Here is a 17645-nt window from a genome sequence, read left to right as displayed (position 1 = left end):
TTTCACAGCTGCAGATTTATTCACAGTAGCAGGAGACGTATGTGAGCTCCCCTTCTCCACCATCCTACACTCCCCACAAAGGATAGTGTAGTTCCATAATTACTAGTTTGCTCCAAACTGTAAAGATAGAATTGGCTGGTCCACAAATCAAGATCCTGTCTATAACCTTTCACCTTCAAAGATAATATTGTTAATGGAGATGCTTATTTGACCAAGTTTAGCTGAGAATTTGGATGCTTGACCACACACCCTTTTCTGTATTAAAACCTGTGCCTCTGAGTTTTTGGAGGTCAACTCTGGCTTTTTGTCATATAACCAAGAGACACACTTTTGTTCAGAAAGTAATCCTGCTCTATGACAGTTGCATGCAGTTAGTTGTCTGCTGGTGGCATTTTCCAGCCAGCCAGCACAACAATACTTTGTCTTTAGCTGAGATCTTTGGAATATGTCTGCCTTCTCCTGTGAGGCAGCATGTAGCCATCTCCATGCGGTTTGCTTTGCATCAATGTTTGTCACCTGTCATATATCCACAAGTTACTTCCTGCTCAGAGGAATTGCTGGCGAGGATGTAGACACGGACTTAAGCATAATCAAAACTAACAAACCGCAATAGCAAGTCACCATGACATTTGATTTTACCAAAGAATACAAGCAAAAATGACTTCCTGCCACTCCTCCCTTCCCTAACCAGGAGATGAGGGCATTTAATAGAATTTCTGCCCAAGCACATAAAGTTTATTATTAGGGCAAGTTTTTTTTTTTTTTTTTATTCTTGTTTTGTTTTAAAAATTTGATTAGGAAATCTAGATGATAATGTGTGGCAATGATCCAATATACATTAATTTTGCAATATTGTCCTTTTCTTAATTTGCAATATATGCTACATTTTTGCTAATCTTTAGATTTTTGTGATTACCCTTTACTCTTTATAGCATGTTTTAATTCATGCTATAGCAAGCAAGTTTCATATACCAATTAGGCTTTGTGCCAGTTAAAGTCACCTGGAACTAGACCCTGAATCCCTGAGGATGTAAAATTTTATTGTCACAAATATAGGAATAAGAAATGGAAAGAACTACTTTCCTCTTTTTTTATTAAATGTTATTTTCACGTGCAGTTATGAAATGTTCTGCTTTTCACTACTTTTCTACTTTGGAGGATTGCTTCAGTTGGAATTTTTAAGTTAAACTAATAACTAATGTTTTTGCAGTGTGTCTTTTTTACCTGGAAGGAACAAACAGACACTAAAAATGGATCTTATCTTGATCTTTTCCCATTTGAATCTACATTTAAACAACATCCTCAGGTGATTCATTGTCACACTAGAGTTTGAGAAACCATAGTCCACATAAGTGGAAGCCACAGCTTTGTGGTTAGGTTATTTTAATTTGTGGTATTTTACTTCTTTCTGTTCCTATAGAAATATGTTTTTGCCCCAATAATCATCCATCGATTTTAACCCAGTCTCAGATTGCTAGACTCATGCATATGGTTTTAGCCTTTTAAAATATCATTTTGTGGATATTTTTATTTATTATTAATACACTTTTGTAATATCTACATATAAAGTACCATATACATTGATATTTTTTAAGATCAGAGGGCTTCTGAATTTTAATTTTTTTCTAATTTTAGAAATTTAGAATTTAGAAGGTCTTTGAATTTAAATTATTTTTTTCTAGTTTTAAAAAAGATTTCATGGTATTCCTATCTCCTATGAATCTGATGTTCTATAATTAGCAAGTGACCATTTTAGATAGGTATATTTAAAGCTTTAGAAAGAGTTCAGTAAGAACAAGACCGTCATCTGCTAATCATTTTATATCTTGAATTTGCTGTTGGGCTGATTTATTGTTTTTTCATCTCTGAAACTTCTGAGTTTAATTGGAAGTTGTTGATTCTAGAAGAAATTTGTTTTGTTTCATTGGCTGTTTTCACATAGGTCTTCAAATTTGGTAAGTAGTGAGGTCTAGGAACATGATGTTATTCCCAGCAATGGGAATTAAGAATCCTGGTTTTCTTTAACCCATTCATTTATTGTGTTGGATAATGTATTTTATTGTTCAGAGTTTGTGTTTTTCCATCTTTTTGATGGGAATAAAATATGTAAAAAATTATTTTACAACACTAATTTGCAGTAGAACCAGTGTCTCGTTTATATCAGCAGTAATCTCTAAGCCTTTTCAAGAAACTTTGGGTCATTCTTGCTTTGGGTTTAATCTCTTCATGTCAAAATAACTTTTTCTCATTTTATATCAAGAATCTATTTTGAAAAACCTGTCTTTGGAATATTAGAAATTAATAGTGGGATTGCCTTTGGATAAATGCAGTCCTTTCCTTTTCAGGTGCTAGTTTTGATTTGCCCAAAGTCTTATGACCTACACCAGTGTAATTCTTAGTACTTGCTACCCTTTAGAATTATCTGGAGAGCCTAAAATAATGACAAAAACAGGACCAAGGCCCTGACCCTCAAACAGTTAAACTCTCTAGAAGGGAAGGAAGCCTAAGGCACTCTTTTAAAAGAGCTTTCTGCTAATGTGTATCCAGAGTTGAAGACCACTCATAGAGACGCTTAATGTTGAGTGTAATTTCCATTAATGGAAGCCTGATACTGCATATTAGCAGCAAAGGACAAAAAAGTCATATAAAAAAGTCACATAAAAGTCCCTGGGAGATTTATGTTGGAATCTTCAAGTGATCAGCAATTAATAAAAGACGACTGTTCCCTTTTGAAATAATATGAAGAGAGGAAAGCATCATGTTCCTACTTTAGTAGACTCTGTCACTAAAAGATCTCAATCTTTTGATACTCTATTGTTAAAATCTACAATCTCATCTTCAATCTTTATTTCTAAAAATATGCTCTGAAAAGAGTTGTGTTCTTTTTTTCTTTTCTTTTCTTTTTTTTTAACTCATTTGTCCAGAAAACCTTACCTGATATGAAGCTATTTGTAGTTCTTTCCTTAGGTTTTTCCCTTATCTCTTTACATTTAGAGTGTTAGTTTTTTTTTTTTTTTAAAGGTCTACTTATTTATTTTAGAGAGAGCTGAGTGGGGTTAAGGACAGAGGGAGAGAGAGGCAGAGAGAGAGAGAATCCTCAAGCAGACTCGCTTCTGAGTGTGGAGCCTGATGTGGGACTCAACCCCAGGACCTGAGATTACAACCTGAGCTGAAATCATGTCAACTGTCAACCTGCCAAGCCACCCAGACACCCCTTAGAGTCTCAATTCTTGACTATTAAAGATCTTATTTCAGATAACTTCAGTTAAAAGCTTAGTAATTTAGATCAGACCTGAGTTTGAACACAGTTGGGAGAATGGTACCCTTCCACTTAAATGAATGGCATTGGCCAAGCCCCTTAATCTATTTGACTCTCATTGTTTGTCAGGAAAATAGGAATGACTTCAAAAGATTGTTGGAAGACTAAATGAGAATCTGTGTGATGTTAAAGTATCAGGGACCTAGTCAACATTTAACAAAAGCGAATTATTGTTTATTATTTCTAATAATAAGCGAAATCCTGATCATTCTTTCCTTTTCCAGTCAACAAACATTTTTTGGGTGTTCACTGTGTCACCAACATTCTGGTAAGTGCCAGAAAAACAACCATGAATAGGGAGACACTGTATGCCCTTCATGAGTTTTCCTTTACTCCTTCATTGGAGATATCCTAAACTAAAACCTACTAATTGAGTGGCTTCCTTAGATAGACAAACACACAATGATAGATTATTGCCTTATTGATGAAGAACTTCTCTAGTTTATAATTTATTCCAAAACAAAAGACTTTCTTCCAACTACCTCATTAGTTCTATCCTTCTTTCTCATTTACCACCCTACCCACAAATATGATTTCTGGCATATAATGTTTTGGGAAAACCATCACTGTTAGAGAAGTAACTGGTCCTGTCATCTCCCTTTATACTTTCCTTGGATCCTTTCTTGCTTTATGTGTTGTTAAAACGTCCAAAGGAGACCAGCTCATTCCTTCTCAAATTCCTGATCTAGCTTACGTTTGGCGGCTCAGGATATCCAGTATCACTAGAAGCACTGGAGAAGGGGATTTTTGGTGATCAACTCAGGGATAGGAAGGAGGATGAACATAGGTTGATTTTTATATCTATTTATCAAGCTGTAGTTAAAGAAAGGTGATCAGATAGTATTTCATAGGTGACCATTATCCTATGAAGCCTCAACTATTGCCTGTTCTTATCTCCCTAGAACCTCTTAGATTAGATTGTTGCCCTATTCGTCTGAATGTGCCCTAAATCCTAAACCTAGATCTTCGAGGCATGACTGTAACTAGTCTAGTGGATTCTCTGCCAGGGTTCATTCCTGGTTTTGCACTAAAGCCCATTGGACCAGCTCTAGTGCAGTTTACTTTTAAAGATGAACCAACTGTGAAATAAATAACATCTTTCAAGGATAAACTGCAAGCTGTAAAATCTATATTCACTTGACATGGATGCTTTATCTATTAACCTGTTTTCCCTTGATTGCCTCGATTTTGTTTTCATATTCCCTGATCTTTCTTTCCAGTTTATCCTTTTTCCTGTCACCCCTTAAATGTAGCTATTTCTCTGGTCTCCATTATATACTGCAGGTGAACTCTTCTGTACCCCAAGACTGACTCCCTAGAGTCATCTCTGGCACAGAGCTTTTCCGTGATTTTCAGTCCTATATATCTTTTTACTCATGAGAACTCACCTTGAGAGTCCTAGCAGCACCTCAAATTTGTTTCCCAAAGTGAACAAATTATCTCTTTAATTCCTACTCCAAGTCTACTCTCCTTCCTATATTCCCTGCCTTTGTTAATGTCATCACTGTAGCCACCCATTTCCTATTCTTTCCTTTCTCTCACCAAGTGCTGTTTGATTCTACTTCCTGGACTCCTGAATTAGTCCTCTCTATCCTTCCTACTTTCCTCATTTCTTTGGTCACCTTTACTGGTACTGAGGAGCCTGTGATTTATCTAAAGCATAAATATGATTATGATTCTTCCTCAAAATTATCCAGTTCCGGACAGGCCAGGTGGTTCAGCGGTTTAGCGCCACCTTCAGCCCAGGGCCTGATCCTGGAGACCCGGGATCGAGTCCCACGTCAGGCTCCCTGCATGGAGCCTGCTTCTCCCTCTGCCTGTGTCTCTGCCTCTGTCTGTGTGTCTCCCATGAATAAATAAATAAAATCTTTTAAAAATTAAAAAAAAATCTTTAAAAAAAATTATCCAGTTCCTCCCACTCAGAACAAAATTGGCAGATTCCAAACTCACTTTGTGTGCTGGTCTTTGACTTCCTTCCTTTTCCCCTCCTGCTGTGTCCTATCTTCCACTTCTGCTGTACTCAAGGACTGCCCATGTCTTGTCTTGCTTTTATGTCTTTGTATCCATCATTCATTCTCTTCTCTGCTTTCTTGTCCACCTGTCTAAAAATTGCTTATCTTTCAATTTTGCTCACAGATGTTATCTTTGGGAAAATTTCCCCGGGATTTTTCCTTAGTTTCCGTATTGCTTTCATAGTCTTACATCTCAGCACATGTCACACTGTTTTGTGGTTGCATGTCGACATGCCATATTTCATACTAGTCTCTGGTCCTTGAAAGCAAGAGCTATCTTTAATTTGGTAGCCAGAGCCTAGCACAACGTTTGGTAAACAAGAAATTACACGGCAGCAATTGGGTGGTTCTGAAACTATGTATTATGGCTTTAAATAATGTAAAAAGCTTACCATGTCATTTTAATTCTTATATGAGGCTCTTAAGGTAACCAAAACTCAGAAATATTGGAATCTCATTTTTATGAGCAACATACATTGTAATTGAGTTATTCTTTGAAGTCAAAATGCTTATTCCATACATATATATATATATATATATATATATATATATATGTATCTTTCCAATTAGGAATAGTATATAGAACTAACTATTCAAGTTCTGCCTGTTTTATTTAGCTTAAAATGTCTTACTAAAGGCCAGAGAATCCATCTTAGAACTTGGCTTTTTAATTTTAAATTTAGCAATACGAGAGAAACTGAATAAAGTGTCAAACGTAATTTTCACTTCTATAAATTAAATTTGCCTTAAAATATGTTTAGAATTTAAGGAAAAGGGCATGTTCCTTCCCCTCTGCCTCTGCAAATTTGAGTATAATGGTGCATGGTATAAATTATATGCTGAAACCCCTTCATATTACAATTTTGAAAACATCATGAAGAAGTTCAGCCTTCACTGTGACTCAGGCTATCATCAATGTTCTCTTTTTTCTTTTCCTTTCTTTCTCTTCTGGTGGCCCAAATTGGAGTTTAATCAACATGTTACTCTGTTCTTAGGGTCAACTGCAAGCAGTATTTTATTAAACTAAGTACTGCTTTTGTAACTCAGTGATTTCTGTTGCCTCTTTAGTGTCACATCAAGTAAAGTTTAGTGCTGTCTTCTTTTTGCTATTAGATTTTGTATTTGTGTGGCCTATTGCAAATAGCTGTGGTATAAGAACGCGATAGATGCTCTTAATTTTCTAGTCTTTATTGGTTCTGTCAGGATTCACAAGTGTAATCAGGTGAACAAATTTGAAGCATGCCAGTTTACTTGTTGGTGAAGCTGCTTTATAATCTTAACTGGTTTAGTTGGAGTAAAGGTTTATAAATTGTTTATAAAAACAATTACATGCCTATCATGTAGTAGATATTAGCCACAATTTACAAGGTATTTTTTCCTGGAGATAAATCTCTAATAATTTATAGCTTCAATAGATTATAGCTAATAACAGCAAATATGTTCTTTCTTCTAAAAGTGTAATTTTCTTGAGGGCAAAATATCTTTGTATTTTTGTTAACCATAAGAGTACATTGTTTATAGCTTATGTTTAGTTGTTGGTTGAGTGAATGAGTTGAGCCATGCCTATAGGAATGAATAGCTACTAATGCCATTTATCATTTCTGTTTATAGGTATTGCCATTTAATGAAATCTTCTTGCCAGCAAATCTATGATAAAAAAATATAAGTAACAGAGGAAACTATAACTGTTATTTGTCAAGTGGCAAGCTTTTAATGCCAGAATGACTCACATAAAGCGACTAGTAAAATTACATCTTAAAAGACATTATCATAAAAAGTTCTGGAAGCTTGGTACAGTAATTTTTTTCTTTATAATATTTTTGATTTTAATGCAAAGAGAAGTAAGTATTCAATATTCCAAAGAGGAATCAAAGATGGAAAGAAATATAAACAAAAACAAGATGTTTGATTTCATGCTAGAAGCTGTAAACAATATTAAAGATGCAATGCCAAAAATGCAAATAGGAGCACCTGTCAGGCAAAACATTGATGCTGGTGAGAGACCCTGTTTGCAAGGATACTATACAGCAGCAGAATTGAAACCGGTTCTTGACCGCCCACCTCAGGATTCTAATGCACCTGGTGCTTCTGGTAAAGCATTCAAGACAACCAATTTAAGTGTTGAAGAGCAGAAGGAAAAAGAACGTGGAGAAACAAAACACTGTTTTAATGCTTTTGCAAGTGACAGGATTTCTTTACACCGAGATCTTGGACCAGACACTCGACCTCCTGAGTATGTTCAAGAATATTCATTGTTTACTGTTTAACATTAGGGTTTCAGGGGAGGGGCATCAACTAAGGAGTTTGCTTGTTCTTCAGCCATTCTGAGGCAAAATAACAACAACTGCTGTTTAATTATGTTTTGCTTATTATTGAGGCTATCCATATCTATTCTTGGTGAGGCATTGCAAATGTGAAAAGTTGTTACCTTACAAATTAGAAAACTAAATTTTAAATCTGACTTTTGTGGAACCACAAAAAAAATCCTTTATCTTAAATGCTTTAGTTTTCTAATCTATTAAGAAGGGTATATGGGACCGGTTTTACAGGGAATGTGGGAGGCAGAGGAGCTATTTCTATTCCTCTGTATATTGCTATAGAATAAATAGAGATGTTTAAAAAGTGCCAAGACTTTGGAGCTGTATTTCAGAATGCCCTGTAGCCTTTTGTAACCTTTCTTTTAAGGAACAGTGTTGTTAAATTGCTAATTCAATGATGATTTTTTTTTCTCTATAGATTTTTGTGTGGTATCATATGTATAGAATTGTCTCCCTTTACCTTCTGAGAGCCCAGCATTGCTTTTTATGTCACTCTATTTACATGTCATCTCAAGTACACAGTATCTTTACTGCAGTTTCCCTCCAGATCCTACTGTACTGTCCAAAATGTTAACCATTTCGTTATCTTTGAGGTAGTGTTCAAATGCTCTATTTGATTCAAATAGCTAATTGATTCAAACCACCTGTTGATTTGTTGAAAGTGTAAGACTGTAAGCAAGCGAAGCTTACACATTTGCTTTCTGATCATGATAGAATTATATTTGGAAGTGAACCTGACTTAACAGACGTAAGTCTATGGCCTCACTCATATTTTTCTAGATTTATGATCATGAATACTTGTTCCAACTATTAATCTCTCAGTTCTGAAGTTGTGTGGATTAGAATTCTGTCTCTCTATCCTAATCTGTGTGATTCAAGGTTAAGATGCTCATCATTTTCAAATGAATGTGTGAAGAAACAAGTGAATGTCCATAAAATATTCTACCTTTATAATAAGGCACAGAATAGTTCCGTTCTTATGTTAATAGTTTAAAATGCAGGATTGCATTTGACTGATTTGGGAAGAGGTCTTGACTGAAAAGCAATCCACATCACTAGTCAAGAAGCATAATTTTTATTCTTTGACATGACAGTCCCTGTCAGTTCAAGATATGTTTTTTTTTTTTTCCCAATATAACATCAAGGAGCTACAATAATACTCAGTAATGAAATCATTGTAAGTGAAAAACAACTAAGCACTTAAAGAACCTTTTTTGGATAGGAATTAGATACCTAGAACTGTGAAGAATTGATGAAGATTTAACACTTTCTTACTTTAAATTTAACTTATATCAGCAAGGAACACATTTTCGGAAGAATTGCTGATCTTTTCCATGCTCATTAAAAATTTAGATCCGGGATCCCTGGGTGGCGCAGCGGTTTGGCGCCTGCCTTTGGCCCAGGGCGCGATCCTGGAGACCCGGGATCAAATCCCATATCAGGCTCCCGATGCATGGAGCCTGCTTCTCCCTCTGCCTGTGTCTCTGTGCCTCTCTCTCTCTCTCTGTGACTATCATAGGTAAATAAATTAAAAAAAAAAATTAAAAATTTAGATCCAAGGGCTCCCTGGGTGGCTCAGCGGTTTAGCACCTTCGGCCCAGGGCGTGGTCCTGGAGACTAGGTATGGAGTCCCACATCAGGTTCCCTGCATGGAAACTGCTTCCTCTCTGCCTGTGTCTCTGCCTCTCTCTCTCTGTGTCTCTCATGAATAAATAAATAAAATCTTTACAATATATATATAGATCCAGAGTCTCCTAAACTCAGATGGTCATACAATTGATAATTTAAAGCACATATCTATATGCTAAATTTTACAAATGGTTTGACTGGGAATATGCAGTCAATTTGGCAAGTTATTTAATTTCACTACTTTAAATGACATGTGGAACAATTTCTAAAGCATAAGTTTAACATGCTTTTTTTGTTTCAGAATAATTGGAGTTTATGAAATCATACTGTGCAATTTTATTATCACTTGCATTGATGATACAACATGACACGTTTACTTGGTATTAGTAGTTATCAGTTAAGCAGATAACTCCTAGCCTAAACTGAAGGAAAGCCTTGCAAGATTAAAGTGATCACATTTTATTTATGTGAATTTTTGTGAATTTTTATATTTAAAATTTCAAAACTTTTTGTAATTCTTGATTAATATATTAATTAGTCACACAAATAAATATTGAGGAAATTTTTTTAATCCCAAAACTCCCTTCTGAAAATGCTTATAAGACAATAAATCATAAGGGTTTTTTTTTTTCTAAAGGAAAATAGCGAAAATAGCATGGAATTTTTTATAATTTTAACTTTTAGTTTATGTTGATTTGTAGACCTTTATGTTTTAAAAATACAAGCTTATCGATAGTTGTTTCCTTCTAATTGTGAGTCAAGAATAATTATGAGCAAGTTTGCGTTTGGACTTTATTTCTAATTGGTAATTTATCCAAAATTCAATTTAAAATAAATAATTTGCTTTCATTTGTCAGTGAGGATGAATGTGATTATTTGCTTCTGTCTATGTATGTATATTTGAAATCATGAAGGCATGGGAGAGCAAAATCACTTTCGCTCGTAGCCTTCCTCTCCTTTTCTTACTTAGCAGTGTTGACACACACTGTTAATACTTTATCGTCAATCTAATTCCTTTTTTATCACTACAAACATCCCACCCTAAAGACCTCTCCTCAGAAGAGGATCTGACACACATTCAAACTGAAGTATGGCTATGAAAGTGACTACTGAGAGTTTGTAGGATATCTTTCTTAGGGTGGCTTTCCCAGGCCTCTGGTACCATACTGGGGGCTCTGGTTTCACCATTGACCCTCACAGAGCATTTGAAGTGTGCAAGGCTCTTATCTCCGTAAGTGAATTATTTACTTCCTTATCTTTGGGTTTGAATAGCACTGTTTGATTGTTCACACACTATATTTGAGGTGCCTTTTGACTGTGTGGAAGGATTTTATACTGTCATCTAAAATTGTACAACCATTTATGATTGTACTTAAAGAACTTAAAGATAATTATTTTATTTATTTATCTTCACCATAGACCACACATATTTTATGTCCCAGGGTTACTCTGGTTTGACAGTGTTGTGAAGCCCTCTACTATATGTTGTATCTTTTGATCTTCACCTCAACTCGGTAGGCAAGGGACTGTGGTCAGCTTCAGTCTCAAAGGCTGGAGACTGTACAGATCCACCCACACCCAAAGGCTTCATGTGAAGATTATTTTCATTGAGGAAGAAATTATAAAAATGAATTTAAGATCAATTTGTAACTAATGTGATTAACAAATGTGTAGTACCATTAATCAGTCAAAAACTACTTACAGTCTCTATTCTTAGGCCCATCAGTGTTTCGTAGGGCAACAGGATCACAAGACTTTTAACACAGATTTAGGATTTTTTTTAAAGATTGTATTTATTTATTCATGACAGACACAGAAAGAGAGACAGAGACATAGGCAGAGGGAGAAGCAGGTTCCCTATGGGGAACCTGATGCGGGACTTGATCCTATGACCCCAGGATCACAACCCGAGCCAAAGGCAGACGCTCAAACACTGAGCCACTCAAGCACCCGGATTTAGGGTTTTTATTTAAAATTCCTAAGTTTAGTATTTTGAAATGCTAGGTCTTATTTAGTAAACTATAGATTAGATTATTGGAGCAAAAATTTTAAAACAGCATGGCATATGGCATATGGTAGCAACTTAGTAAGTCTTGCTGAATCATGAACATCATAAAAATTAGATTATATGGTAAGCCATTTTTTCCCTTTTGGTTCCAGTATAGATTAAATAAATTGATTTTTAAAACTTGAAAAATATTACATACTTAAGAAAATAAGAATCTCTGCAAAGGTAAATAGTCATTTAATAAAGTTGCACTGTTTATAAAATTGCAAGTAATAAGAAAAATGGAGGATTTTTACAGGGAAGGAGAAAAACTTCGTTTTTATTTGAGCAATTACAAGTATTTGCCATTTTTACAGGTTGTCTCACCCATAGGTTATTTTCCTTTTTTAAAAATGCTATTTTAGAATTATACTGTTGAGAAAACTTACAATAGCATATTTTGATTCTTGACATGTAATCTACATCAGTGGACATGAACTCTGTGTAAAAAATTTTGATCTATTTACATTTATATAGCATTAAGATCAGCTTACATGGAAAAAAAAAGTTATCCACTATTGTTCCTAAGATGATAAAGTTTGAATGATAGAACGATAGAATCATTCCTAGAATGATAATTTTAGTAATGACACAGCTGTGAAATAAAGTAATAAAATTCATAATTGTTCTTCTACTTCTTTGACTTCTAGATGTATTGAACAAAAATTTAAGCGCTGTCCTCCCCTGCCTACCACCAGTGTCATAATAGTTTTTCACAATGAAGCCTGGTCCACGCTGCTCAGAACTGTCCACAGTGTGCTTTATTCTTCTCCTGCCATACTGCTGAAGGAAATCATTTTGGTGGATGATGCTAGTGTAGATGGTAAGAAAGCACATGCAAATGAGATGGTGTCCCAAGTAAATCCATGGGATTTTGTCCAAAGTCTGTTTTATTATATTGTACTCTCTGTACACCACCTCAGAACTTAAATATAACACCTTGAATGGTAGGTATGATGGATGAAAGTAGAATCTAAGGGGGTCCATATTTAAATATTTCAGAGTTCAGAAATGTTCGAAGTACCATAATTCATAACCCAATGTAAGACTTTTATCGTAAGGCGTAGTGGTTAAGAATACAAACTTGAGCCCTGAGTCAGGCTGCGTTGGTTTGAATCCCAGTTCTGCTCTTGACCAGGTATGTAACTTGGGTAAATTACATAATCCCTCTATGCCTCAGTTTCTTTATCTGTAAAATGTGGGAAATGCCGTATTTCTTCAAATTTATTATATAATACATCATTAGTTTATTTACCACTTGAATAAAAAACCCTCACAGCCAATTAAACTAAGATGCCATTGATTATAAGAAATGTCCAACCATGTAGCATAGAATTGAAGAGATACGTAAGTAATACATAACTCTTAGGTTTGTTTTGAGAATTAGATGGGTTAATATAGATAATACATTAATTAATAATATAAATGGGTAGTTAAAATTATTATAGAGTTATACATTCTGTTTTGGCTGCTAAGTATTTTAATATTGTTTACAAAGTAAGCTAAATTGTTTAATGTATTTCTGCTTAAAATAACAAGTCACTTGTCAGTTACTAAATTATACATTTTAAATTGGAATCACAAGGTTAATTAGACAAATAACCTAAGTTGCTAAATTTTCAAACATCATGAGTATTTTAAATACCAACCAGATAAAGATTATTTCAACAATCACAAAATTTATTCTTGAACGAGTGGAGTTTGGATCCAAATTCTTTAAGATCAAATTCCAACTCCAATACTAACTAGCTGTTTCTTCATCTATAGAATGGGAATAGTAATACTCTCTCATCAAATCCAAAGCAATATCTATTTGAAGATAAACCATTATTTTATGTACTATGAAGAAAGGAAAAAAAAAAGATACTGCTTATTAAGTGACATATCATCAATAACAAGATGTATACAGACTTAGGGAATTATAATAAGTGAATAAAGCATAAAATTATTAACCTGACTCATTTAATGATTTCTACATACACTCCAAAACATTTCTATAATTTCAAAATATCATGAGTGGACTGAGATTCTGTTCTCACGTTAAATTAACACCTAGGTGGAGTAAGGTTGCTTACCATCAGAGATTTTTGGCCTGGATGTGAAACATATTCACCAAATGGGGACATTTTATAATTCCAGTCCCCTACTTATGGGTACACACTACATACAGATCTCTGATTTGAATTCCCAGTCCTCTTACCGAGGTTACATCACCACTCAATTGTGATTAACTAATTTATTTACTGCTTGAAATGTTCTGAATTTTTTCTGATTCTTTCTACTTGGTCTGCAACCCAGAGTTTAAAGTGACATTAAGTTCTGCATGCCTCTCATGTTTTGTCTTAAAAAACGAAGGAAGGAAGGAAGGGAGGGAGGGAGGGAGGGAGGGAGGGAGGGAAAAAGGAAAAGGAAAAGGAAAGGAAGGAAGGAGAAAGAAAAAAGAAAAGAAAGAGAAAATGAAAAGAAAAGAAAAGAAAAAAGAGAAAAGAAAAGAAAAAAGAAAAGAAAAGAAAAAAAGAAAAGAAAGAAAAGATATTTTCCCTCTTTGGTTTTTTGAGCTTTCTTCTCAGATGATTTTTATTTTGTTTTATTTTTCAAGCAGTTAGAGATTAGGGACAGTAAGGCTATTTGTAGTAAGCCTTCAGTTGAAGGTAATTTCTATTATTTAATTGTACAAATAAAATTAATAGAATTAAAGGAAATCAGAGAAGTGATATCCAATCATGATCTTCCTATTTCATTTTCATTTTTCTTTCTCTCTCTTAATCACTGTCTAAATAAACACATAATGTTTATCTAATTATATCCATGTCAGAAATCCAAATTTGAAATGTGGCATTTTCATATAATAATATTATTAGTCCATTTCTCTCACCTTCAGAACTTTATTTTTGCTGACGATGATGGACCAGATGCATTTTACTTAACCATTCACCTTCATTCACTCCGAGTGTTAGTATACCTTACACTGTAGTGAATATCCTTGTGCTTATGTCAGCTTCCTCTGTTTGAATTGTATCTTTGGTTAAGTTAGGCTGCTGGCCAAAGGGTCTGGATATTTTTATAATTCTTTATAGCAATTAACAATACATTTGCAACAGTTTCCTTGGTGGGGGATATCTTTGCATACCAATGTAACTCATTTGTCTTATTGAATCAAAGATCTATCTGTGGAAAATGTGTCCCTAGTCACTGTAAAGGAGTTTGTGAGGTAGAAACAAACTATAGCCCCTGATTTCAGTTGGTTTAGGGAAAAGCAGCAAAAATATGTGGAAAATCAAGTGAAAAAGAGATAAGTAAGTCCCAATGGTAGTAAAACAAAAGATAATCCATCATTTTCAGAGAGTAGGCCATGTGGTAAGCCCTGCCTTTATTTATTTATTTTTTTTTAAAGATTTATTTATTTATTCATTCAGAGAGAGCGAGAGAGAGGCAGAGACACAGACAGAGGGAGAAGCAGGCTCCATGCAGGCCCGATGTGGGACTCGATCCTGGGTCTCCAGGATCACACCCCGGGCTGCAGGCGGCGCTAAACCGCTGCGCCACCGGGGCTGCCCTAAGCCCTGCCTTTAAATGCTTTATTTGTATAGCAATCTTTCAGTTTAGCCTCCCAGCAATCCCTTGTGAGGGTGTTATTATCCTCATCTTAGAGATAAACTGAGGTGCGGGTAAAATAAAATAACTTACCTAAAGTCACACAGCTAAAAGTAATGGTGCTATAAATAGATAAACCCAGGAGATCTGATTGCACAGCTTTGTGCTCTTAACCTCACAAAAAGATGGGTATGGGTGGGTGCTGAATTTAGGCAGATTAAAATATACAGGAAGTTCAGAAGTTGTAGGTAAATTAAAAATTCCTTAACACATCAAACAGTGGAACAGTTTACTGAAGGAATCTGTAGTGACTCCATTAAAAAAAAAAATCAGTTCCATTAAGGCCTTTGAAATGTTTTCTGTTTTTTTTTTTTTTTTTTTAATTTTATTTATTTATTCATGAGAGACAGAGAGGCAGAGACACAGGCAGAGGGAGAAGCAGGCTCCATGCAGGGAGCCCCATGTGGGACTGGATCCCTAGACTCTGGGATCACGCCCTGGGGCCAAAGGCAGAGGCTAAGCCACCCAGGCGTCCCCTTTGAAATGTTTTTATGTAAGTTTCTATTTTACAAGTCAAGCCTATGATTAAGAGAAGAATATCCATGATTTATATTTTAAGACAAATTACAGCCCTGCTTGTCTTTCAGAGAATTAATTCTGAATACTTAGGTGTTAAAAAGTTAAGTCTGTTACTCTATGTTAACAACGTTTAGATTTAGTTTCCACAGAAGTTGTTTATGACTCTCACCTCCTTTATAAATGTTTAAGGTTTGAATAAGCAACTCATTTATCTGTACCACTGGAGAATAGAAAAAAAACCCGATATAATCACAGATAAAGTCATCTTCACTGGCTTCTGAAATCCGGCAGAAGCAAACATCTACCCCAGGACATTTATTGATGTTCTCATCATTCCCTGATCTTTTTGAGGCTGTACTACTATAGGCCTGAGAGGGCCACCTGAGGCACTATATTATATACTCAACAAAGAATCAAGAATTTAGTGGTGAAAAAGCAGACTTAAGAGTTGTTTCAAGATATGAGCAACACTTGACTGACGTGATCAATGTATTTTACCTACTGTTTTAACTCTTGCTTATCATGTCTCTCATCCAAATTGGAATGTTGAAAATCTCAAATTATGTACCCATTCATAAGAGCCTGTTTTTAGCTTCATTCCTGACTTACATGCTCCTTTCTCCTGTCATATTTTTGCTAGGAAAAAAAATTGTGTGTCAGAGGATTCCAAAGCTTTCAAAAATTTATGCTGACTCTGAGAAAATATTCCCAAACTGCTCTATAGCCTTGGGCTTTCCTATTTGCCATTTTACCTGAACATTTTGGTTTTAATTTATTTTGATCACTGCCTAAATATCAGAGAATCCTCTTGATACTTGGCATTTTTCTTTAAATTTCCAGTTTTAAATCTCAATTTTAAGAAGTGTCAAATATATTTTTAGTCAAATTCAATTTCCTTCCCTCTCTTAGCTAATGTTCTTAGATTCCCAAATGAGTCTTCTTAAGTCCTGGGGTCTACTGCATTAGAAGTCTCTCCTTTCCCCCAAATATATTTATTGATATTGCATGTACATGATAAGTTTTATTATAAACGTGTGTTATAGTAATTCAGAAGTTAAGATTTGCATATGTAGCTATTTCTTTCATTAAAGAATTAGAGATATAATTTTCATCTTAATGGAAGAATGTGTGCAACTGTTAAGATGACGAATGTGGAGATGTCATTGCCCTGTGGTTTCTTTATTACTTTTCATATGTTATATGTGAATATAAACTTAGGAAGAATTAATCCTGATACTTTTTTTTTTACAGAGTACTTACATGATAAATTAGAAGAATATATAAAACAATTTTCTATAGTAAAAATAGTCAGACAAAAAGAGAGAAAAGGTCTGATCACTGCAAGGCTGCTAGGAGCAACAGTTGCAACAGCTGAAACACTCACATTTTTAGATGCTCACTGTAAGTATATATGTACATAGTTGTAACATTTTCTCTCTGCTTCCCTCTATTTTAAAAAGCGAAGAAGCCTTTTCTTTAAATGATTAATTGTATTTTCTTTAACGTCATTTTCAACCGGTGATTATAGCAATGACAGCCGAAGCAGATTACAGCTCTGGATAGGAACCTCCTTGCACTTACATGGAGTTCTTACCTCCTCCTCCGGAGGAGGCTCCTTTAGGCTCCTTAACTCCAATATCCTTCAGTGATCAACCTGCACAGCAAGTTATTCTTGCCTGAGCTTTGCTTTTTCAGATCCTCATTCTGTTAAAAAAAAAAAAAAAGAAAAAAGTGTTTTTCCTTGTTATTGCTGATTCTTACAGTTTAAAAAGAATGAAAGTTTTAAGCGCAATCAATTGTCTTTAAACTTTGTCCTAAAAAAAAAAACAAAAAACAAAAAACAAAACCTTTGTTCTAGTCCTAATACTTTCAATTTCCCTATTTTAATTCTTTTTTCAAAGATTTGCACATCCTCCTGAGCTAAGTTAGGGGTATCCCCTTCCAACTTCTGGGGTATCTTTTCTATGAATATTATCAAGTTTTGTTTGTTCTACTGCTACTGTTTTTTATTTTGTTTTTAATGGTTTTGTTCTCCAGTGTCAATGATTTTAAATGAGGTATATGGCAAGTATTTTTAGAGTCCGTATTTAAAGTTCCCATTAGGGATTACTAAAATGTCACTTAGTCCTTCAGCTATAAATTTAGTG

The 17645-nt window shown here is 34.7% G+C and overlaps 1 protein-coding gene across 3 annotated transcripts in view; it reads left to right on the top strand.

Moving 5' to 3' along the window:
* GALNT3 (polypeptide N-acetylgalactosaminyltransferase 3) overlaps nucleotides 1–17645 on the top strand; it is a 44167-nt gene that overhangs the window by 13595 nt on the left and 12927 nt on the right. For all 3 annotated transcript variants that reach the window (XM_038584703.1, XM_038584702.1, XM_038584704.1), the window contains exons 2-4: nucleotides 6943–7564; nucleotides 11976–12148; nucleotides 16750–16899. In XM_038584703.1, coding sequence (XP_038440631.1) covers nucleotides 7053–7564; nucleotides 11976–12148; nucleotides 16750–16899 — 835 coding nt within the window. In that variant the 5' untranslated portion in view covers nucleotides 6943–7052. The remainder of the gene's footprint in view (nucleotides 1–6942; nucleotides 7565–11975; nucleotides 12149–16749; nucleotides 16900–17645) is intronic.

This window comes from Canis lupus, chromosome 36 (genome assembly GCF_011100685.1).
Source record: "Canis lupus familiaris isolate Mischka breed German Shepherd chromosome 36, alternate assembly UU_Cfam_GSD_1.0, whole genome shotgun sequence".
Taxonomy (NCBI): Eukaryota; Metazoa; Chordata; class Mammalia; order Carnivora; family Canidae; genus Canis; species Canis lupus.
The sequence above is the reverse complement of the archived record's forward strand: the minus strand, read 5'-3'. Positions and strand labels throughout refer to the sequence as shown.